General features: G+C 39.0%; 1 protein-coding gene and 1 long non-coding RNA gene across 2 annotated transcripts in view; one reads left to right on the top strand and one right to left on the bottom strand.

The window, feature by feature from the left end:
* Positions 1-1,771: 1,771 nt before the first annotated feature.
* LOC118497436 lies at positions 1,772-5,671 on the bottom strand. Its single transcript, XR_004899965.1, has 2 exons — positions 5,584-5,671; positions 1,772-2,089 (listed from the first exon to the last, which is right to left on the bottom strand). It is a non-coding gene; the product is annotated as an uncharacterized LOC118497436 (long non-coding RNA).
* TNKS (tankyrase) overlaps positions 5,371-25,254 on the top strand; it is a 173,776-nt gene continuing 153,892 nt past the window's right edge. The window contains exon 1 of the mRNA XM_028526418.2: positions 5,371-6,083. Within this exon, the coding sequence (XP_028382219.1) occupies positions 5,414-6,083 (670 nt within the window). The 5' untranslated portion in view covers positions 5,371-5,413. The remainder of the gene's footprint in view (positions 6,084-25,254) is intronic.

The following is a 25,254-nucleotide window of genomic DNA, read 5'->3' as shown; positions in this document are numbered from 1 at the left end:
GATGTATGGCTCCAATTCATTTTTATTGATAACAACATAAAAAAGATATACATTTTATATGAAGGACTTTACATAAAAGATATATATCATTATTCAACTCTTCATCATTCAATATTGTTTTATGTTTTTTTCTATTCCCAGTAATTTTACAATTCATTCTTACAATTAATTTTATGTTCCTGATGAGCACATTAGAGAAATATTAATTGGTTATTTGAATGTTTTTCCTCTGTGAATTGCTTATTTATATTTTTTGCCTAGTTTTCTATTCTTTTTTTAAATTTTAATCATTGTTGAAGTACAGTTTTCTGTCTTTTACTCCCATTCCAGCCCACCCACCCATCCTTCCCCACCTCCTTCCCATTACCTGCCCCCCCCCCTAGTTTTTGTCCATGTGTCCTTCATATTTGTTCCTGTAAACCCTTCCTATTCTCCCCTGAAATTCCCTCTTCTCTCTTCTCTGGTCACCGTCAGCCTGTCCTCCATTTCAGTGTCTTTGACTATATTTTGCTTCTTGTTTCTTTGTTTTGTTGTTAAGGTTCCTATTAAAGGTGAGATCATATGGTATTTGTCTTTCACTGCCTGGCTTATTTTGCTTAGCATAATGCTTTCCAGTTCCATCCATGCTGTTGCAAAGGGTAGGAGCTCCGAGAAGAGAGATCTTGACATGACCCAAAGCATGGGATTATGTGGACCCTGGCCCATGGGGTCTGTGTGTTGTGGCTGCAATAAACAAATTCACACAGACTACAGAAGTCCTATGGAGAAAAAGGGATGGCATGGCTGCTTTCTGAGTGAGAGAGGGCCCCGACCCCTGCCTGGAGAGGCTTTTATTGCTTTTCTGGGTACATTACATTGAGGATGGTCCTCATTTACTATGCACAGGTTTACAAAGGAAAGAATGTTGCTAATTACTTCAGAGAGAAAAATGTTACAGATCAAGGGGAAAAGGGGTTGAACTGGTTACACTCCATACTTGGAGGTTTAGAACATATTTTAGGAAGTTACTTTAGAGATATGCAGTAAACATTTGCTGCCTCAATTTGGAGTGAGGAGTTTTAGCAATAGCAAGCCTCAAAGCAGCCTAGATATAATGCAGGCCTGATTCTCCACAGGAGAACCTATCTGTGGGCGTGGATCCTGTGTGCCGACCTCACTTCCCACTGGCCTTTCCGGGTAGGGGCTGGGCTACATTCCCCATACCACGCCAATAGGTTCCCTATAATGGGATACCTAGACATTTCACTGACATGGAAGATCCCTGAATTTTTGTCAGATTTATTTCCTACTCTCTGACATGCAAATGTTACATTACTAAGTCTACAGTAGTTTTTCATTCTTGTGCACTAGGTCCAATCAGCATGCTGTCATCAATGTGATGGGCTGGTGTGATGTCTTATGGAAGAGAAAGACATTCAAGATCTCTGTGGACTAAATTGTCACCTGAAGGCAGGAAGTTGATATACCCTCGAGGTTGGACAATGTTAACTCCATTATGGTTCTCTTAGTGAGTATGTCCCCCAGGTAATAACAGCAGCTAACATTTACATAGCATTTACCATACACCAGCAGCTGTTCTAAGCACTTGGCAGATTAAGTAATTTATGTGTCATAATGACTCTTAATATCCTCACCTTGCAGATGGGTTTACAGAGAGGTTAAACGATTTCTCCTGGAATACTCAATGTTTAATTCTGAGCAACAACATCAAAATAAAGACAAGATTTGAAGGAGTAGGCAATATTAAGAAAAACTGCACAAAACACCACTGAAACAGCTTTTAGTCATTTATTTCCTTCAACAAGCCAAACAACCACAAGCAAGCAGGAGCAGACAGCAGGCGAAAGGCGCAGCACCACGTGCTCAGGTATTCACTAGTGCCTCTCACTGTTCGGCTGCCACTCATTCCCAGCCAGCAGGTCTGGTGGTCTCTGCTTGCAGAGGTGTGTGCTCCAACCACTGCCAGGGGTAAGAGCTGCCCCTTGGGTCAGTATGTGGCACTCTTCAACATGCAGGCAGCTTTGGGGATCATTGTTCATCATGGCTTGGTGGACTTAATAGATCCAAGATTCTAGCAGTGAACTTGGATCTGGAGCAGATTAACGAGAAGTGTATGGGTGAAATAACCACGCCGAGTCTAAGAGAAATATGACAACTGTGCAAGTTTGTGATTGTGTGACTTACAAAGTGTGTGTCCGTATGACCCCCCCTTAGGGAAAAACCAACATCACGACACGCTCCAGAGCGCTCTGTGCTCACCTTTTTAAACCACTTGGACATGATTTTTCTGAAAACATTTTTGAAAATAGGAGACTATTGCGATTCTTGGAGCTATAAGAGACTGTATATAATCTTAAATTTTCAGGTGAGAAAACAAATTAAACCCAATCTTTCTTAAGATTCCTGTTACATATAAAATGGTGGATATTTATTTCCTGTCACTATCTTTTTCATGGAGGAAGTTGGGAGGAGACAGCTATCAATAGTGGCTCTGAGTTCCCAGTAACACTATGCCATACAAGAGAACAAAACTAACACCTGAGGAGTGCTTCTAAAACACCCAGGTCTTTTAATCCTCACGACATGCTACAATAAAATCAGAATTTTGGAATGACAGAGCTGAAGCCTATCTACCAAGATTAGCAAGAAGAGTAATCTTCAGAGATGGGATTCCAGCTCGGGTTTGTTGGACTCCATGCTCTGCTGTCTTCACAGGGGTATCATGCAATTCCTCATGGAATTGCATGTAGCTGTAAATGATTAGGTAATGGTATCTCCTTTGTGTTTAGAGCTCAACATTAATCCATATAAATCTAAACCTTATAAATACTTAATGTTAAGTACTTTTCCTACTTTCTTCTGGAGGGGAAAAAAGCAATTTCTAATGGATGGACTGCCATTTCCAGACAGTTTGCTAGTAGTTTCAGGCAATCCAGCCTTTTTATCTCCATGCAGCAGAAATTTTCCTATTTTATACCAGCAAGCAGACACAACAGATGCATTGTAAATCAGGATGAACATTATTACTTCTTGTGAGCTGTGAGTAATTGGCTAACAGGGGACCAGACGAAGTATTTTTATGTCTCCCCAAGGCGAGTCACAAACATCTGAGGTTCTGTGTTGATTCACCCCCACTCTTTAGTGCTACCCTGTGCTGTGCATTGATTTAAGACTCAAAACCAGGATAGTGTGTGTTGTGGACAAATTTTAGTTGCACTGATGGAGTTTTCCTAACAGCCACACATTTGGCAATTTATGAACAATGACACAAATTTATGACACAGATGGATAATGTTAGAGTTATACTCTATAAACCTATATTGGATGACAACAGATGTCACTCATAATATTATGTTCCTCACCTTGTTGTATTTAGATGGTAGTCTTAAATAAACTTACCTATTTATTTAGATGGGAATATTAACATCACACTTATGAGGGGGACCCAAAAAACTTGGAATTTTCTTGAGGGTGGGCCCTTTGTAGTACAGGCTTCCCTGGCTAGGCGAGTGTTCTAGGAACCCATCTGTATCACTGTACCAGCTGGTGTTGTTGTGAGAGGCTGCATTTGGCTTCAGTGAATTTTTTTTGAAGATTCTTTCATAGCATTTGCCCATTTCATGATGGGTGATTTACAAGCACACCTGCCCACACCCTGCTGAGTATTTAGCAGTTTTTCACCAAAAACAGCATGAACCCTGTGCCCCACCCTTCCTTTTCACCCAATCTGGTCCCGAGTGACTTTTTCTTTCCCTGGATGAAAAATGTCCTGAAAGGGAAACATTTTGCTGATGTGGAAGAGGTGAAGCAAATATGGCAGAGGTATCAAAATCGATGAGTCCAAAAACTGTTTTGAGGAGTGGAAAAAACATCTCAATAGGTTATTGCATCAAATGGAGAGTGTTTTGAAAGTGACTACAGTTTAAACATGTAAGAATAAACACACCATCTTCATAAATAAATTCTGTGGTTTTTTATGGGTCCCCACTCACATTATATTAAAGAGAAGCGAAACAACAATTTATCACCTGGTTTAATATTCTTGTGGTAGATTTCTACTTGATCCATCTAAATCTTGTTTTTCCTTAAGACACAGAATCTCCATGTGTCCATTCTATTGGAATAATGCTGTTTGTCTAAACTTCCACAACACCTAGTTTGCTACTGAATAGGAGACAGGAAATGGAGGCCACATTGAGATTATCCCATGCACTGCAAATCTTTTTTGTTGGCAGACAAAAAAGTAGGTATAGGCAAAGGAAAAAGCAGTTGCTGAAGAATGGCATCTGAAGATGAGTGATGGACAGCAGTGAGGTTTTTATCTCAGTTTGGGAGGGGGTAGGCAAGAGAGGTGACAGGAGTGGAGAGGGCAGATTAAGCTAAAAAAGAAAGGAACGTACAATTATTTGAGTCAAACTTAAGGTGAAAATAAAAGTACAAAGATAATAGGAAAAATTCTAATTTTAATAACATCTATTCAGCTACTGACTTGATTTTGCAAAGACGAACCATAGACACGGAATAGTTCAACAGATTGCTGAAATTTACATAGCTAGTAAATGACAGGGCCTGCATTCCAATTGTAGCAATCAGAACCACTATTTTCTTTTCTTTAAATTTTATTTTAATCATTGTTCAAGTACAGTTTTCTCTCTTTTACTCCCATCCCAGCCCACCCACCCAACCCTCCTCATTTCCCTCCCATTACCACCCTCCCCCTAGCTTTTGTCCATGTGTCCTTCAAATTTAAAGAACCACTATTTTCAAAGGGAGTATTACGAAAGCACACAGAGTGAGAAAACTGAAAGAGGGGATATAGAGACCAAGGGGTTAGATGGGGAAAGGAAGGGAGCGAAGACTGCATAAAAAAAAGATTACCAATGGGCTGATTATAGTTATGCTTTACTAACGGACACAACGCTTTGCATATGTTAGCTCATTGAATGCCGCTAACAATTCTGTGAAGTACCTAGTATTCCATTTTTCAGACGAGAACACTTGCTAGATGAAAAACGACATTCTCTTCTTGCACTGAATTACACCAGAATAGCAGGCTCCGGGACAAGGTAAGGAAGACTAAAGGAGACTTGACGGCAGAACAGAGCAGGACAAGGTAAGCAAGCTGAGAGCGACAAATGCAGAAGAGCTTCCCATTTACGTAGTGACTGGTTTCAGCTTTCAAATTTCCCCCGCCGGCCCGCCTAGGGGTCACAAAGCCCGCCCCTTAGCCACAAGACCACGCCCCCTTCCGCGACCGTTCTCCGAGCTCCCAATACTTCCCTCCTTCCCTTTGACCCCTCCCACTTCACCAAGCATCATTTCCTGTGCGCTGGATGTTAATTGGTCCAGCAGTCGGAAGTGAGGGCGGGCGGAGGGGCCGTTGCCGCAGTGACAGTGCTGGGGGAGTCCGAAGATGGCGGCGTCGCGTCGCTCTCAGCATCATCACCACCATCATCAACAACAGCTCCAGCCCGCCCCAGGGGCTTCGGCGCCGCCGCCACCACCTCCCCCACCACTCAGCCCCGGCCTGGCCCCGGGGACCACCCCAGCCTCCCCCACAGCGGGTGGCCTGGCCCCCTTTACCTCCCCGCGGCACGGCCTAGCGCTGCCGGAGGGGGATGGCAGTCGGGATCCGCCCGACAGGCCCCGATCCCCGGACCCGGTTGACAGTACCAGCTGTTGCAATACCACCAGCACAATCTGTACCGTCGCCGCCGCTCCCGTGGTGTCGGCGGTCTCTCCATCAGCTGTCGGGGTCCCTCCCAACCCAGCCGGTGGTGGCAATAACAATTCACCGTCGTCCTCTTCTTCCCCGACTTCTTCCTCATCTTCTTCTCCGTCCTCCCCTGGATCGAGCTTGGCGGAGAGCCCCGAGGCAGCCGGAGTTAGCACCACAGCAACAGTGGGGCCTGGGGCAGCGGGACCTGGGCCGGGGGTCCCAGCAGTGAGCGGGGCCCTACGGGAACTGTTGGAGGCCTGCCGCAATGGGGACGTGTCCCGGGTAAAGAGGCTGGTGGACGCAGCAAACGTGAATGCTAAGGACATGGCCGGCCGGAAATCTTCCCCCCTGCACTTCGCTGCAGGTCAGAGACTTTTGAGTTGCTTTCTAAGGGTTTTGGTGTTGGGGACGGGGCTCCGGGTAAGGTAGGAAAACAAATTATTACGATGGAACAAAATGGGGGCGTGGTTATGGTTCTTTAACACCTCACCGGAAGGCTAGATGGAGGTTCCTTTCATTGATAGTGCCTGGGTGACGGGGGCGTGGTAGGGGAACGTGGGAATCCATTCTTTTTGGTGTTTGCACAGTGTTATTCGTAACTCTTTCCCAAATCCCCGTAGTGGTAGTCTCTGGATGTACACGTAAACATTTTCACTTCCGAGTGTGTAGGAATAAAGTTAGATTTGGGCAGTGTTAGAGTAGTTTCGTCATGTGTTTGCTAGTTTATTTCGTCTTTAAAACAAAAGTATGTCCCCTGAGTACTAGAACAAAAGAAGTTGAATGTAACTCAACAAGTATTTAAGGACCTATCATAGTCTTAGTAAGCCAGTGAAAAACAAAAGATAAAGTTTATGAAACTTCCCCTTTCTCAAGTTTACAGTCTGGGGGGACCCAAATATCGCTATTTAAAACAACTGGAGAAGAATATTTCGATGTATTATGTGGTAACAAGAAATATAGGTTGTGAAGTTCTGGACACTGCTCTGTGTCAGTTGTCTAACATAGTTTAGATCCTCTCAGTTGCCCTTGTTTTCTCATGGTGAAAATTATGTACTAAGGTTGTGTGGGTATTCAGTGAGAAGCGTTTGGCACATAAATTCTCCAAAAGTGCTAATTCCTAAACTCTTAACCACACACTTTTGCCTTTGCCCTTTTTTTCTTTTACCATTAATTGACTATTTTCTTTTAAAAACTTACAGTAAAAATATTTTATATTTTTGTAGAATACAGAAAACAAAGGACATATTCCCACTGCCTTGATAGCTACTATTAACATATTTAAAAAGTTATAATGTTATATACATCAGAAATATTGTGTTAGGAATGTACATTATACATTATACAGTTTATATAGGACAAAAATATGCAAAATTAAAAAGCACCACACACAAAGATCAAAGACAGTAAGTCAAAGATGCCCTCTGTTAAGTTTTTTGATGCGTGTCTAATATATGTCATGCCTTCAGTTTAATGGTAGAACATTTAAGAACTTACGATATGTATTACTTAAATTTACCACAACTTGAAAGATATTATTGTCCTCATTTTACAGATGACAACAGTGAAATGTATGTACTGTTTAAAAATCAGTCCAAATTCAAGAAGTAGTGTCACTGGATATGAACGCAAAACACTTTGATGTTAGAACTTGTGAAATCAACATTAAACTATTGTAACCTATTCCTGGGTTCATGTCACTTTTAGTTTTTGTATTTGTGATGAAGAGTTTTTTCTTTTCAAGTTTTGGGGGAAGTAATTGGGACACATGTTTTAAGAGTACATTCACACATTTTTATTGCAACCTATACTTACATTTTACATTGTCACACACACACAAACTGAACCAAAAGTTTCAGGAAACATTACTTTTCCTTACTACATGTGCTGTACTTTGATATTTTATATCCTATTCCATTTCATTTTTTACACATTCTGCTTTTGATTCATCACTGGGCCCCGATCAACAATGTGAAAAACACAGGAAATCTTTGTTAGATTACTGGATCCATTCTTGACACGTAGACAGTACTATTCAGAATGTAATGAGTTGAATCATAAATGGGCTATCATCTAACTAGACATTTCCTCAAGGATATTGCTTATTTTAGCTGAAATAGCATCTTTTTTAGGTCAAATGAAAGGTCTATGACTGATGTTATAAATTAACTGAGGTTGTTTATTTTTGCATCCTTTATTCCAAATTTGACTATTTTAACATATTGTTTCACACATCTTGTGACTCTCCAGCATACTGCTTTGTAAGTAATCACAGATGATCATTTATTTGTGCAATAATGCATTAATGTAGGATTAGCCACACATAAAACAGAGTTTGTCTCCCAAATCACTTCTTTTGTTTGCCACAGTAGTTAGCTTTGTATTGTTTTGGAGTTTTATGTGTACCCAGATAAGCTATGAAGACAAGCTAGAGTCTTGTAATTTTTGTTGTAATTATGAGAACCTAACTTTGAACAGGTTTTTACAGGAAAAAAATGAGTTCAGTTGTGGAAAACAACAAAAACAGTAAAACTCACCATGGTATGAAACAACACCCTGTAGTGAGTTTACCATCCTTCAGGCTTTTGGGCACAGCATTGAAACTTTGTTACATCTAGTCTTCTCCATCATGTATAGGCTGAGTGGTTAAAAATAATTCTGAGTTGACTGCTAGTTGGTTCGAATGACAGTCTTTGAATGGTCATGGAGTAGCTGTTTTAAAGATGGAAATTGGTACAGTTGTATGTATGGAAAAGTTTAAAACCTGTACATCATTTTTTCACAACTGTTTTATTACTTATCACAGATTAGGTATTAGGCACTGACACGATTTTGAAATGGCAAACAGTCCATACCCTTATGGAGCTTGCAGTCTACAGGGGGAAGTAAACAAGGAGAATAACAAACCCCACCCCACGAAGTATACAACCCTAAAGTGATAGGAAAATACATTATACTCTCTGTTCAGCAGATAATAGGGACTCTTGTCCTGGTTTTGGAGCATAGTCTCTCTAGGTAGAAATTGTTAAGCAGGGATTTAAAAGATGAGTCCAAGCTAGCTAGACAGAAAATTGGAAGGAAGAATGTTAATTAATGGCTTTTTTTTTTCATTTTAAAATGAGTTTATAGTTCTATAGAATGAAATGAAGCCAGTTTAAAAGATCTCAGAAATGACGTGAAGTCATAGTTAAACCCGTATGACTGTTTAAAAAATATTACTGTAAGAGTAACCAAAATTCTTTCCAGCAGCACAATTAAGAATCTTTTTTATCTGATTTTGGAATGTGATAATTATTTGTTTAACATGTGGCTTAGAGACAGTGTTATTAATGGAATTACCCCATCCACATTTAGAAACACAATCTTTAGTTTCCATTGTTGATAAGTTCTCAAAATACTGTTTATATTGCCTTCTTACAGAGGGCTCTAGCAAAGTGAGCCAGTCTTAACATTGTTGACAAGAGTTTATGTAAGACTTTCTCTTCTACAGATAAGATCCTTGACCCTGGTTTTCTATTGTTCAGAGGACAACAGTCAAAACTTTATAAATAGTATCAATTTGGAACAATGATATCTTCTGAGCTTAGTGCCTAGTAGTGACATACTTTTGTTAGAAGACTCTGATGAGGTCTCTTTAAAGGAAAGTTTAGGTGAGGTCTTATTCAAAAAAGCTTTTAACAAAGCATTGAATTCTGGGATTTCATAGTATTTATTTTAAATTGAAATTTATTTTAAATTGAATATATTTTGAAATAGGCTTCCTGGTAGTTCATTGACAGATGACTTGGATGAGGATGTGTAATGTGAGATATTTCGGCATCAAAACCAGCAGAGTTTGTAGGGCAGTTTTATGCTTTCTGTTCATTTGGATGGCATCTACGGCAACACACATTCAACCACGTAGACAGCGCCTGACTTAGGCCTGTCTCTCCTGATTTTTCAGCCTGACCCTGCTTGTCTCTTTTTCCTTACCGCTGTACAAGTGTAGCCCCTACTAGAAAAAGCACACAGTGTCCTCTGAATTGGTGCACATCAGTGTGTAGGAAAAGGAGTCCGAGCGCTCAGTCCTGGGGTGGGAGGGAACCTTTCTGTCCTTTTCGTCGTCTGGCAAGGTCCTCGCTTCTACTTTTAAGCCAGTGCCCTGCCTCAGGATTTAAGATGGATCTAATTTGGTAATAGAAGAAAAGGAACTGGTTTCATAAACTGGTTTCATGAAATATGATATTTCATAAATATTTATGATATTTCATAAATATCTTCCCAGGCTTAAAATTGTTGGCTATAGCTTGGATTCTCCGTTACTTACTGTTTTCTTAAAACCCACAGTGGACTTCAGGTACCACTCAGCAAACTAGTACTACAGAGAATGCCTGCATTCTGAGAAAGCACAGCTGTGACAAACGTGAAGCTGACATACTTAATGGTGAATATTGAACATTTTTCCTTTAACAGCTGGAGAACGAAAGCTGTGTACTCTAACCACTTTTGTTCAACCCTGTCAAGAAAAAGAAATGCAAGGTACAAGTGTCTCTCTTTGCATATCACATGATTCTTTAATGAAAATCCTAAAGAATCTACAAAAGAGCTAATTAGTTCTGTGGGGCTAATATAGAAATTAATCATACAGCAAACATTTGAAAAATAAAAATTTTCAAAATCTATTATAATACATCAGTACACATTTTTTAAAAAATTAGGAATATCAAATGTAATGAAAGTCCCCTACACTAAAATTACAAAAAAAAAAAAGAAAGAAAGAAAGGAAAAGAAGGCCTATCCCCACTCATTTTCACAGCCAGAAGTTATATGGGGACTTCTCTTCCTGGCACTGGACCCATGGGCTGGGGGACCTGATGTGGGGTTGGGACCCCCCGCTCCTTGGGGGGGTGGCAGCCAAGATATCCGTCCCAGTTTGTACCTGCCGCACCTGGGTGTGGGCACCAGCTTGGTCTGTGTCTCTGCGCCTCCTACCAGTCTCAGTGTGGCTTCTTTAATGCCCTAGTTGCAGGACTTTCATTCAGCCAGATTTCAGGTGGTTCTGAATGGTGGTGGTTCTGAGTGTAGTTGTAGGGTGGTTTTGACGTGGCCGTGGGAGGAGGCGAGGACTGCGGTTGCCTGCACTGCTGTCTTCAGCCATCTTGACCAGAAGTTGCTTGGTAAGTGCTCTTGAAAAGAGTAAGTATTCTGCAGTTGTTGGTGATTAAAGTGCAAATAAATCAAAGTAGTTGATACTGTTGGTCAGATCACATACTTTCTTTATGTCTTGTATCTTATATTTTTGTGTATATGTATTTCTCATTCCTTATATTCATTTACTTTCAACCTATCTGTGTCTTCATATGTAAAGTATGTCTGTTACAGACAGTATATATTTCGATGTTGCTTTTTTAGCTTTTCTGCTAGTCTGTCTCTTTTCATGTAACCCATTAACTTACATTGATAACTTCAGATTCAAATTCAGGGTTTTTACTTAATCTTTTCAATATTACATCTGTACATCATTTCTTTCATACCTAAATTTCTGGTTCTCGGGGGCCTAGAGGATTTTAGAATCAGAATATTACATAATTACTCATTTACTTTCTGCACAAATAATCTCAGAATAGTAATACAGACATTGAAATGATTACTGAAAATGGTTAAAAGTGTTTTGCACATGCTATACTCCTTTTTGTTTCATTATTCTTGCTCCATTAGGGGATGTAGCTATTATATGCCTTCTCTGACAAGTCTCATTAAGTTTTAGTCCTACAAGTATATGTGTGGTAGATAGTCCCCAGACGTGGCTACCACATAATTCCTCTGTGTGCATACTCTCCCACTTCTCAACAGGTGGGTCTTACTTCTCTCCCTTGTATTTGAGTTGGTCTTTTGATTTGCTGGGGTGGCGGGAATGTGACAAAAGTTATGCTGTGTAACACCTGAACCTTGAGAAATCCGAAATACTCACTGCCATGCATTGGGAATGCTCTCTCTTGGAATCCAGCCACCATGCTTTGAGAAAGGTGGTGGGGTGAGAGGTAAGGCTGGTCAACAGTCCACAGCGATGCTCTCAGCCAGTGCCCACTGCCTGCTGAGTGAGGGAACCACCGTGGATACTCAGCCTCATCAAGCGCCAGATGCCTGAATTCTGTTAGCGCACGGTACCACCAGCCATAAAAGTGGTTGTTACTTTAAGCCACTAAAGTTGGGAATGGTTTGTTATACAGCAATGGATACCTGAAATCATTAACTATTTGTGTTGCTAATACCACTATTCCTTATATTGATGTGTCTGAAATTTTGATGGTCTGTCACTTGATCTTTAGAGTTTACTCAGGATTATGTCCTGGAAACAGTATTTCCTGAAAAAAATTTCAGTGTCACTCAGTTGCCTTATTTTTGGAAGTCAGTTTGGCTGAAGATAAAACCTTTGGTATACATATTCTTTCCTGAGTATTTAAAAAGTTATTCCATTTCAGTTAAAAAGTGTAAATATTGAAAGTCTAATGGTTATCTGATTTTCTTTCCCTTGGTCTTTTCTGGGTTGTGCAAAGGCTTCTTTTTCCTCTTTCATTTAAGTCCAAGTATTCTGATAGTTCAGTCTAGGTTTATTTTCTCAGATAATATGATGTGCCGTTTTCTTTACACACGAGGGTAGTTTCGGATCTTTTATAAGTTTTCTTGAATTACGGTTTTTAGTATTCATCATTTTTCCTTGGATTTATGTATATTGAAAACTTGTCTTTCTTCTAAATTTGTTCCTTGCTCTTTCTTTGTGATAACAGATACGTAACATAAAATTTACCATTTTAACCATTTTTAAGTGTATCCTCCAGTGCCATTAAGTGCGTTCACAGCGCTGTACAGCCATCACCGCTGTCCATTTTCACAGCTTTTCATCGCCCTAAATGGAATGTCTGTGCCCATTTAAATAATAACTGCCCATTCTCACCTCCCCCGCCCCAGCCACTAATAACTGTCACTTACTCTTGAAACCTTAAAAAAATATGTATCTTCAGTTATTTTTGCTTTTCAAAAAATTTCTCCTTTTACCTTCCATTTCTCTTACTGTCGGAGTTGGGAAGTTTTTTCGGTAAATGGCCAGACAATAAATATTTCAGGCTTGGTGCCCTGCATGGTCAAGAACTCCGCTGTGCTTTTGTACTGTGACGGTGTCGGTTGTGTTCCACTCAAACTTCATTCGTAAAAACAGGTGATGGCCCCATTCGGTGCATGGCTCATAGTTTGCTAGTCCCTGTCATAATGCATTACCTGTGGTATTTTTTTCACTTTTGTTTTCCTTCTTTAGTCTTTCATCCTGAAATGAGTTTTTCTTTTATTTTTAATTACTTCCTGAGTTCTACCATCTTATTTCTAATTCAGGTATATGCTCTTTTTTCATAACTTGTATCATTTTTCATATTGTCTTTTAGCTAGTTTTGAAATAGTGAATTGTAATTCTGTTTTGTGGACATTTTCTTCTGTTATATATTGTCTGTTATATATATTGGACCCCAGTTGTCTATTGGTGTCCAATTCTGCTCAAATTCTCATAAGAACTTTGCATGGCATTTGACCTTGATATTTTTTCATTGCTCATTTTTATAGAAATTAATTGCTAAATAATTTCCAGGATAAAAATAGAGGTCTGAGGTGTTGACAGTAAGTCTGCTTGTCCCACCTCCTGATGTCGGACTTGCAACTCTGACCTAGAATAGTCGAAGTCTCTCAGTAAGGTTTGCGGGATCATCCCTTACAGTGGTACTTAAATTATGAAATGTCGCTATTCATATCTCAGTTTATGTTAGCCTCTGTGCCACTTTCAAGGCCACCTTAATCAGATGTTCTGTTAAGGACATTTTACAGATAAGATGATTTCCTCACAGCTTTGTTACATGGAAGTCTTTTTTTTTTTTCTGACAAGTTTAGTCTGGTCACCTGCCTCCTTTTCTGTCCTGTGGGGCACTTCGTTCCTTTCATACCTGAGGTGGTTCTTTGGCAGTTAAAAGGCCAAAGAAATACGTCTAGGGGATAGAAGCCGTATCATAGAGGGCGATATCGTGAGCATAAATATGTTGAGAAATGGAATCTTAAGCTTAGAGCCCAGGAGAAGAAAACAATCAGTGTAAATGATGCTAAGAAAATATATTTCATTGTAGTGTTAGATTTTGGAAAGGAGTAAACATCTTTATGAGTCCGGGGATGGAATGCCAGAGAACACCCTAGAGTGGCTTGTTTTTAAGGGTATGTAATAGCCTGTTTTGGCTTCATGAACAGAGAAATCCTTTGGGTAGTTGATTGTAAAAGATGCAGGAGATAAATTGAAAACACGAGTGCCTCTTAAATTCTCATTTTCCTCCTATTTCAGGGTCCTTGAAATTACTTTGGTCTATGTTTACTCTTCTGACAGAAACTCTCAGGAAAGTTAGGGGGACCTAATGACTTGTATCATCAATGAGGATCATCATAAGAATTCAGTAGGGTGGGGTTTTTTTTTGTTTTTTTTTTTCTGTCAAAGCCTAGGTGCATCATTTGATTTCAAGTGATTGATGCAAGCTCTGAGTGTTTTGTTTTTGTACACCTACTGGGTCTTTTCCTTTAAGGCTTCATCAGCGCTCTAAGACTGCTTTTCCTCACTGCAAGTGCTGGGCTCTTTGTCAAGTGGGAACTGATTTGCTTGTTTGTTCAGGTACCTGTGTGTATGTGAACCAGCAGCGTGAGCTGCGACGCTTTTCCTTTTGAGGCTGTTTTCTCCAAAAACTGTTTTCTGTGTCAGCTCTCTATTCAGTTTAGACTAGTGATATTTTAAAATTGTAAAGTAAAGGGGAAATAAAGTGATGTAAAGTTTCCCTTCCCTCTTGCCTTTTTGATAGAACAAACTAAACTAATGGTTATTGACAAATGTTTGTTGGTTTCTTGGGACGTGCAACGTTTTTTGTCCTGTGATGGATTTTAACAGAAAGTAAAGAGATATTTGGTGGTTAGCAGATGGTTTTTATTAACTACAAAGTAAAAAATAAAATGTTTTGAATTTACTGATTGACCAAACATCCTTAAAGCTGAAGCCCCCTGTATCATCAAGTACAGTTTAAAAAGAACCTGAACCTCTGGATGCTTAGCTAGTGCCCAGTGATGATGCTTCTGTAAGCCTGGAATATGTGTGTGTATAACTAGACACTGAAATGATGCCTTCATTCTGATATGCTCACCAGCCATGAAAAGTGTTTCGATAGTCTCATCCATCTTGTTTAATAAGATGTGCAGTTCATCATTTCCAGAAGCTCAGGTGGTTCTCATGTTGACTGTGGAAATTAGTTATTTTAGAAAGAAATAACATGGGATTGTGGTTAATGAACACGTTTAACTCTTTTTTTTCTAATGTCTTAAGAAGTGATGCTGACCTACACTTTACACTGTTGGGGAAATTTATTCTCATTTGGGGAAAAAAAGAACTTTTGGGCTAATTAAAAAACAGCAAGCTATCAAAAACTTGGCTAGCTCTCTGTGCGCGCACACGCACACACACAAAGATTTAACAGTAGGAAAGTGTAACTCTTGCCCTATTGGAATCTTTTGAAAGCGGACAAAACTGAGATATATAATAAGATTCAGTATTTAATTCAGTGAATTGTTTATAGTATGTGCTCTATAAATATTTGAGTAAGTGGAACTTTGTAAGTTCTGATTTCTGATCTTCTGACTTTCTTAAATATGTAAATAATCTTACATATTAGCCAGCCCTTTGTCATTAAAGTGCTTTTACCGCTCCATTGGCTTATATGTGAATGAATTTCCTTTTGATAGTGTTACTAAATGAGTGTAAAAACTGACAAAAATAGCAACAGCTGCCTTAGAGTGTTTTCCCTATGTAATTTTATTTAATCCTGACAGCAACCATATGAGATATGAGTATGAGATATTTTAAGGGTGAAGAAACTGAGACTTAGAGATCAATGTCTTGTCCAAGGTCACATAGCTGTTAAGTGATGGAGGCAGATTTAAACCCATGTCTGACTGTCCTAAAATCCTTTGGCCCATGCTACTCAAACAGAGATGATAGCAATGAGAAATAATTTTTGAGTCATTTTTTAATTTGATAGTTACTGCTTTCTCACATTTGTTTTCTGAAAATAAAAGTCAATGAACAAATTTTGGAAAGTACGGTAAAAGTAACCCTCATCTCACTACCCCAAGGCAGGCAGGCAGGTCATGTGGTCTTCATGACATGTCTCCCCCAGCAGTTGCTGGCATGTTGGACTCCGATCTTTTGATCAGTTGTTTCATAACCGTACAGTGTGATTGAGAGTAATCTGTCTTTGAAAACCTCGTAATTTAATGGGAGAGGGCATTTGGCAACTCCTTTCTTTAAAAGACTACTTAAAATTGTTAGAAGTATTGAAGATAAAATGCTGTGTGTTTTGATTCATACAAGCAATCAAGATAAAAGAATTTGAGTTGTAAATAAAACAGAGAGTCAAAACAGTTTGAAAATACATAATGTCCTTACTTGACTCTTAAAAATAGTTAAGCTAGTAAATTTTGTGTTACAAATATGTTACCACAATTAAAAAATTTAAAATGGGGGGACCTGTCATTGTAGGCATTTTGGTTTTCCTATTGTCCCAGAACAAACTCAGTTCTTATTATTACCAACATGAAGTGGGAAATAGCCACTTCTTTGGAAGTGAATCTTCCTGATATGTTATTCATTGGAGTGAATCTTCCTGATATGTTGAAGATACCCTTTGATCTCTTCTGTTAATTCACATTTCTGAGAGTAAATGTGATCCTTCATTGGCAGTATGAAACCAAGTATTAATAGAGTGTTTATAGAAATTGAAAGGAATTTATGCAACTTGCTTCATTAGTAGTCACTAGGACAATTCCAGTGTGTTTCTCTCCTTTGGTCCGTTTCTCAGGAATCTGGCTTGAACCTTAATATTTTATAGTAGTTAAGTAACAACTCATTAAATGTAAGTACTATAAGCACCGAGAAGATGAGAATTATTTCCTGTTCCTGAGAAAGTTTGTAGTTAAAATACAGTGGTTCTCAAATTTGTCAGTCTCTGAACTCTTTTACACTCTTAAAAATAATTGATAGAGCTTTTTTGTTTATGTGGATTATGTCTGTGGAGATTTATCACGTTAGGACTTAAAACTGAGAAATTAAAATTTAATGATAATAAACTCTGTGTCAGCCGATGGTTCTTGGTGCCAATTTAACACCAACAGTAATCCCCAGTTTGGGATGAAGTGAAGAAGGAAACTATTCAGTGCAAACAGCTCATGTGATCTAGCACAGCTGTGAGAACAGCTTAGCAGTGTTACAGCTCAATTAAGAGACAGCATGGCTATAGAACAGCATGGCTACAAGGTGGCCTTCTGGGGAGTGAGGCCTCTCTTTGGCTTGACAGCTCTGCTATGGCCTGCTCCACCTGCTTTGCTCTGCTCTACACCAGTCTGCTCCACTGACTGTGGTCCAGTGAGACGTGTTTGGTTGTTTCAACCTTTGATTTTTCAGTTCCAGCCAGGGATACACAGTCTTTGGTGGAAAGGGAAAGTGTACTCACCCCAGAGAGGAGCTGATGTATATTGGCAGAAGTCCCCAACCCCAGTCTCTGACTGGTTCATCCTCATGCAAATGAGGACTCCAAATCCTTGCAGTATGATTGGTCTAAAAGGCACTGCCCTGATTGGTCAGGATGGAGCCACTTTGCTTATTTGGTAAAATTGCTGATGAAGATATAGCTGTGTAGCTCTGACTGGATGGAGAAAGCCTCAATCCTATTGGTTGAAATACAATTCCAGGAATTCCTTGATAAGGGATTGCTCAACTGGCAGGGACTTAGTGCAGGCAGGCAGTTCAGTGTGGGAGGCAGGAAGAGTACTGCATGCTCCTCCCTGAAGCATAGCTTGTGTGAGAGGTCCCTGTTTATAACTGACTGCTAGGCTCTCTTTTTTAAATTTGACCCCAGTTAGCTGCCAGGAGCCCTTCTTGGTATGTATCTTCTTTCTTAGGGTCCACATGTGTTAGAGGTACGTCACACTTTTAATGAAAAGTATTTTCTAAAACAAAGATTAATGAAAAGAGGCATTGTTTTACATTTTGTAAGTCACTGTAATGTCTCCGACTTAATAGAAGAACAGGTGAATTTTCATTGCTTGTGCATGCCATTTGTTGTGCTTTATTATTTATTTGGATTGATGTGTATGAAGGTAATTCTGCTTTAAATCCTGGATAACTATGTAGTTGGAAAGTGAAGAAATCTTTTCATAGCATTTTGAGATAACCTTAGATTTATTTTCTTTGATGCTACACCAAAAGTTGATAAATAGGATTTTCCTAAAGGTTAGCTGCAATATGGACTCTGAAGCCATAACAATAAATTTTCCATATTCTGTTAATGCTAAAATTCATTGGCCTATCTTGCATGAATGGATCTTATACCTATAAGCATGTTTTGGTCATTTCAAAAATATTAATTTACTGAGTTCTGCATATCTTCCAAATGTTGACACATTTCATTTTTTATATAGTAAACACATTTGTTAATATCATCACCAGTCTTATCGCAAAAGTATTTAAGTATTGGGAAATTGTTAAGCTCATGGTGTCAGATGCCATTTTAAAAAATTCTCATTTTTATTTGAAAGCTCAAATTTTGTCATTGGGAACAAATGTTATCTGCTGTTTTCCAAAGTGAACAGGCTCACTTTGTTCGTTCTCGAAAAAATGTCTGCCAAGATCACAGATCAGACTGGGCTCCAACAAGTGCATATGTTTTGTTCCTCAAGACACCCGTATTTGGTGCATAGTAGAAGTGATTAGTGTGTATTTCTCATTTTGCCACAAGAATATTAAAGAGATATGTACTCAAGGGTTGGCATTTAATAACACTAATAATATTTATATTTTCACGAAGGATATTCTTAAGTGAAACTGGGGGCTTTTTTTTTTTTTAAACTGTGAGAACCCCGTGTTGAAGAATACAATGACTAATATTATAGTTTGGTGCCACTATCTTGGTTCATGCCAAGTTTTATTACCATTGCTTTTGTATCATCAGGAACACCACACACACATTTTCCACATGATCAGCACATGATATAAAAGCATGCATTGTCTTGACAGTGAAAAACACAAAATCATCTTAGTATTATTTTGTAAGTAGTTTTGACCTTAGATCCCCACACTTGGGAAGCTGTTGAGCTAATACAAGTGGTTCTTAATTTTGTTAACATTCTTTTGAGAATCTATAAAAGGTGTAGACATTTTCTCCAGAAAGATATACTGAAACACCAAATTTTACATGTAATTTTCAGATGATTACAGACTTTCAGAAGCATGAGAGCTATAGTTTTCAAACAGGCTGGTAGGCTACTCTCCCAAAATTTCTCATTTTGTTGTTCTGGAATGGAGTCTGAGAATCTGCATTTTTAACAAGTCCCATCAGCATGCTGATGCTCACTTCGAGAGCAATGATTCTTAACCCTAGTCTAATTAGATCCAATCCCACAGGTAGTGGTAGGGCTTTTATTTATTTTTTAAAAGCAATCAGTTAATTAATTACTTTTGAGAGAAAGGGGAAGGGAGGGAGAAGGAGAGAGAAAAACATCGATGTGGGAGAGAAACATCCATCAGTTGCCTCTTGTGCACCCTTGACCAGGGACCTGGCCCACAACCCGGGCATGTGCCCTGCCTGGCTGGGAGTAGAATCTTGGCTGTTCTCAGGCCAGCACTCAATCCACTGAACCAAACCAGCCAGGGCCTTCTATTTATTTTTGTAAAACTCCCCTGGTGATTTTGACATACAGACAACATGAGAATCCTTGCTTGAGGATCGTTGCCTGAGAATATAGGGAACCCAGGTTAAGACTCCCAAGTCCAGTGAGATGACGAACATATGTATTTGTACTATCTTTTAGGATTTAAGAAGTATTTTTGACAATTATTACTTATTATTCATAAGCTTATATGGTAGTTATTATCTCAAGAGGAAAAACCTGGCCTGGTATTCATGAAGTTGTAGAGTTATAAGAACTCTGGGCTTTGAGTCTGTGAAATGAACTAAAATTGCGGCAGGTTTTTAAGACAGTGCTATACGTCTGTTCCTAGAGTGTTTGAATGCAGATATGTGTTACTAAAATTGCTTTGCTGAAAGGCTCCACTAATATGTATCCCGTGGCAACACCAGCCATTATCATGATTTCTTTTTAAAATATAGCATATATACAGGAGTGTACACAAATCCTAAGTGTGTAAGTAGGTGATTTTACAAAGTGAATACAGCTGGGTAACTAGTGCCCAGATCAAAAATCAGATGGTTATCGGTGATCCAGAAGCCCCTCTCTGTGTCTTCAGTTGCTACATCTCTGCTACTCTGAGGTTAGTTTTGTCTGCTTTTAAGTGTGATATAAATTATATAGCACATATTATTTTGCCTGAGATTCATCTATGTTGTACAGTTGTAGTTTGTTCATTTTCATTGTTATGTAAAATTTCATTGTGTGCATTTATCCATTCTGTTGTCAGTGAACATTTGGATGGTTTCCATATGTTTGGCTATTATGAATAGTGCTCCCATGAGCATTTTCGTACATGTCTCCAAATGTCATTATTTAAAACATAGTTCATAGCTTTTTGATTTTAAAATAAGCAGTCTTCATGTTTTGTTTTGTTTTTAGATTTTATTTATTTAATTTTTTAGAGAAAGGGGAAAGGAAGGAGAAAGAGAGGGAGAAACACCAGTGTGTGGTTGCCTCTTGTGCACTCTCTCTACGGGGGACCTGGCCTACAGCCCAGGCATGTGCCCTGCCTGGGAATCAAACCAGAGACCCTTTTATTTGCAGGCCAGCATTCAATCCACTGAGCCACACCAGCAAGGCCCAGTTTTCATGTTTTAATATGTATTTGTCTAATTATACCTGTAGTAGTAACTGATTTTACTTTTTAAAATAATTGCTATTTACTTTATAGCAATTATGAAGTAATTGTGAATTCTTTTTTTTCCTCTACACTTTTTTCTTTTGCCTTTTGTTGTTATTCTTCTCTATCATTACAAATATTTTTCTGGTTTGTTTTTTAATTTTATCTACAGACTTTTCAAATCTGTTGCCTTTCAAATTTTATTCTCTCTTCTATTTTATATTCAGATTTTTTTTCATTCTGAGGTCATGCACATCTACCTAAAATTTTTATGGTATCATTTTAATATTTTTGAGCCTTAATATATTTTTAATTTATTTTGCTGTATTCTGAGAAGTAAGGGTTTCAGAAAATTGGGTTTTTCCCCCCTCAAAGCAGGTAGCCAGTTTCCTTGAACTAATTTTTCAATAATAAATACAACCATTAAAATAAAAAAGAAAGATGGAATATTTTTTATTACTGTAGCTGAAAGCAAAAGTGTTTATTAGGAGACATTTTGCTTTTTTCCTGTTGACACCTCGTTGTTGGGATCATTTCATTGTGCTATTTAACGACACCCCCTCTGCCAGCACAGCGGAAGTGACTTCTGCAGTAAATTCTATGCTGAAATGAAGCGGGGTAGACTGAGAACTGGCCGTGGAATTTTACGAGCCCTTTCAGATTCTTCCACTCTAATTTCTCGGATTGATGTATATACAGCTATTTTATCTACATGTTGTAGTTTTCTTTACTGATATCCAAGTCCACATAGCAGAAATTTTGACTATGCCACTTTGGTAGGGAACAGCCATAGCCTTCCCACTGACAGATGGAATCTAAAGGAATTTTCGTTATGATGCGTTGTGTTTGAGGATGATCCTATTTCTCTTCATGATTTTTGTGGCAGGAAGTTAGTCATTTTCATGTTGTTGCTTCTTTCAGCAACTTCATTGCAGTCTCTCTGAACCACTCTGAAGTTCTATTAGGTACTTGAATATGTAATATATTTCTTACCTCTTGACATTTGGATATACTGTACCTTGTCCTCCTTGAAATATTTATCCTTATTCGTTGTCTTGTTGACTGCTTATTCTTTAGATCTTAGCTCAAAATATTTATTAGGGAAGCTTTCCTGTCCTGGCTTCAGTTAAGTTTACATTGCTGGGTACCTTTTGTAGCTCATGCATTGTATAATTATTTGTTAGAAGGTTTATTGTTCAGTGTTCCTGGAAACAGCAATAGATTTCTACTGAATTGATTCATGGTATATAGATATATACACACATACTGCTGAATTCCTTTTTTTTTTTTTTTAATCCTCACCTGAGGACATTTTTTTCATTGCCTTAGAGAGAGAGGATTGGAGTTTGGGGAGCGAGAAAGAAAGAGAAAGAGAAATGCCAATGTGAGGGAAACATCAAGTGGTTGCCTTCTCGTATGTGCTCTGATCTGGGAAGAACCCACATCCCGTGTATGTCCCCTGATTGGATTCGAACCCATGACCTTTTGGTCCACAGTCTGACACTCCAACTAACTGAGCCACACTGGCCAGGGCACCATTGAATTCCTTTTTCTTCATGCTCAAGTGTTCTCACCAGAGTACTTTCAGCTAGGGTCTTTTTGTGTTTTGCTTTGAGATTTTACATATCTGAGATTATTTTAATTGTATTCTTACTTGTAAATAAAAAGTGAGCTAGATATGAAATTAAGCATCCAAATGCTTTTTCTTAGAATTGGGATGGTTGGCTTTAGTCTGAACTCAGGCGATTCCTACTATTTTTAGATGATCTGTGTTTTCTTTCTAAATGATTTAGAAATTTCATAGCCTTTAATATTATTAGACTTCACCATAATGTATCTGTTTATCCTGCTTTGTACTTCATGGACTCTTGTCAATATACAGCTTACATGTTCCTTTAATTACGAGAAGTCCTGTAGTTACTTCCATGTGTTCCCTCTCTTCTGTCCTCTCTCTCTCTCTCTCTCTCTCCTGCCTTTTCTCATTCTCTCCTTCCGTTGTTGTTATCCCTTTCAGATACTTTGTGGGAGAGTTCTTCGACCTTATTTTCTCAGGGATTTATTCTTTTTCCATTACTATTCAATCAGTTCATTGTATTTTTATTTGTCCTATTATATTTTTCATGACAATATTTCCAGTTGGTTTTATTTCATAGATTTTTCTCGTGTCATATTTGTAATATTCTCCACTTTTTCCCCTAGCAACATTTAATTTGCCAATTTTAAATGTCTTTTTTTGGTCTATTAATTCTGCTTTCATTTTGCTGTTCTGTCATGGTGCCTGCGCTCCGTAGACACATCATTATTTTCCACTCCCAAGTTTGTGTTCCCTTAGAACCAACAGCTCTTTGGGCCAATGTTGCATTTGTAATGGAGGATGGGTTTTGATGGGCATTGGTTTTTCTGGGTGATGAAAGCCCGTTTGCTAGGTTTCGGTCCTTCAGAGTTGAGACACACCAGGACATGCGTCATGATGGAGGGGCTCTGGCTGGTGGCTTTTGCTGAGCACACCCTGGTTGATCAGGATTTCCCAGACCTTTTCTAAGTGCAGTCACCTGCCTTTCGAATGCCTAACTGGGAGTCTGCCTGTATTTTACTTCCCACCCCTGGCAAGTTTTAGTTGCCTTGCCGTTTCCCCTCTTCTTTTGGCTAGAGCACCGCTGGAAATACTGCTTTCACACTCCACAGCAGCATAGCGGGCCAGTGTGGCAGTGTTGAGGGGTGAAGACCTTCCTCTGGCCTGTTCTCTGTCTAGGATACCTCATCCTCAGCTCTTAAGCTGATGTGTCTTTTCACAGTGACAGCCAGCCTTTTCTTCCTTCCTCTCCAAAGAGGAGTGATTTTTACAGTGCTGGGGTTTTTTTTGTTGTTGTTCTGTTTGTTCGTTTTTTTAGCTGGAATTTGGGATTCCTCTCTTACCCATTTTTGCTTCTGGTGATTTCTTGGTGGGTTTGGGGAAGGCACACATTCTTGACAATATGAGGTCTATCTGGAAAAAGTCCAGCCATTGTTAATATAACGAGAATGGCTTGTGCAACATTGATGTAGCCTGACAGCCAAGGGGAGTGGACTGGAAGGCATGTGAGTGAACAAGGATGACTTCACTGGACTAGTCAGTGGGGGTGGTAGACACCATTGAATGAGCATGTGTACTGTGTGGCAGTCACATTCAAAATGACTGAGTGAGTAGATCAACGAATTTGCATCAAATTTTGCATTAAGCTTGAACATTCCTCTGTGGGAACTATTCAGGTGATTCAGAATGCTTTTGGGGCCGATGCAATGAGTGCAGCACAAGTGAAAGTGTGGCACAAATGCTTCAAAGATGGTCAAGAATCTGTTGAAAATGGCACCTGTTCTAGAAGGCCTGTAGCAAGCAGAGCACCTGGGAATGTGGAACGTGTACGGGCTGCAATCAACAAAGATAGGTGACTCAGGTGGCTCAGCCCCACTACAGCCCACATTTGGTGCCCTACAACTTCTGGGTTTTCTCAAAACTAAAGTCACCTTTGAAAGGGAAGAGATTTCAGACTGTTAATGAGATTCAGGAAAATAGGACAGAGCAGCTGATGGTGATTCCAACAAAGGATTTTGCAGAGTGTTGAAGAGATGCTGGGAGAGGTGTGTGAGGTCCCAGGGTGCCGCCTTTGAAGGGGACTGAGGCGTCATTGTGCTACGTACAGTGTTTCTTGTATCTTGTATCTTCTTCAATAAATGTGTCTCTTTTAAGTGCAAACATTTTCCTTTCTAAATCAGTTTTCATAAAATGGAAAAATTAATCTGTCAGAGTCTGCCTTTGACAAATGAAAAATATGCAACATCATTGACTTTATAGAAGTCATTTTGTAGTTTGTTTTCTGAACTGTTATTTTAGGAATGACAGGGAATACACTCCCTGTTGTTCAACAGTGACTCCTGATGCAACGAAGTATAAAGTGGTGCTTTATTTAAAGGCTAATACAGTTGGAGTTGGAATTGGACGAGGAAGCAGCAATGACTTTGATTATTAAAGAGAAAATGTATTTTCCTTTGTCACAGAACATTTATTACAAAATAAGCAGGAATCTGTTACTGGGCGTCTGTGGTTCTGTGTGCATCGGACTGCACGAATTTAACCCAGTGTTCGGAAAACCCCTTTTAAAGAGTGTCACAAGGTTTTCCCTGACCCCCAGTTAGGGAAACTGTGGTATATACTTTTTTCCATTAAGTGCAGTAAAATCGAGCACTTGAGAAGACTGCAGAAGGCAGGCCTGTGCAAGAGTCAGTAGAAAATCGTGTTGAGATGGGTCTGCTCTGCTCGGTGCCCCTCTCTCACTTTCAGGCTGCGTCCTGCGCATCAGAGAAGATAGAAGTTTGATTAAGGTAGTAATTCAGTACAATTATAAATTCCTGTGTTTCATGGACCTTTAGAGACACTCACAGATACCTGGGACTACTGGTCTTAAATTGGTGAATGGTGAGTCTGTTAGCCAGGAAAGAAAAATTACTGTAAAAATTTTATAGCTATTACATAAATGTGTCAGCTTAATTTTGTCATTGTTAAAAAGGAGTTTTTATTTGTTCATTTTATTTGAATAGAAGTGAATTAATAATGCTTAAGAAAGTAAGTAGGTCATTCTAATATTTTAAATTC

Source organism: Phyllostomus discolor, chromosome 11 (genome assembly GCF_004126475.2).
Source record: "Phyllostomus discolor isolate MPI-MPIP mPhyDis1 chromosome 11, mPhyDis1.pri.v3, whole genome shotgun sequence".
NCBI classification, from domain to species: domain Eukaryota; kingdom Metazoa; phylum Chordata; class Mammalia; order Chiroptera; family Phyllostomidae; genus Phyllostomus; species Phyllostomus discolor.
This window is presented reverse-complemented; position numbering and strand designations above follow the sequence as displayed.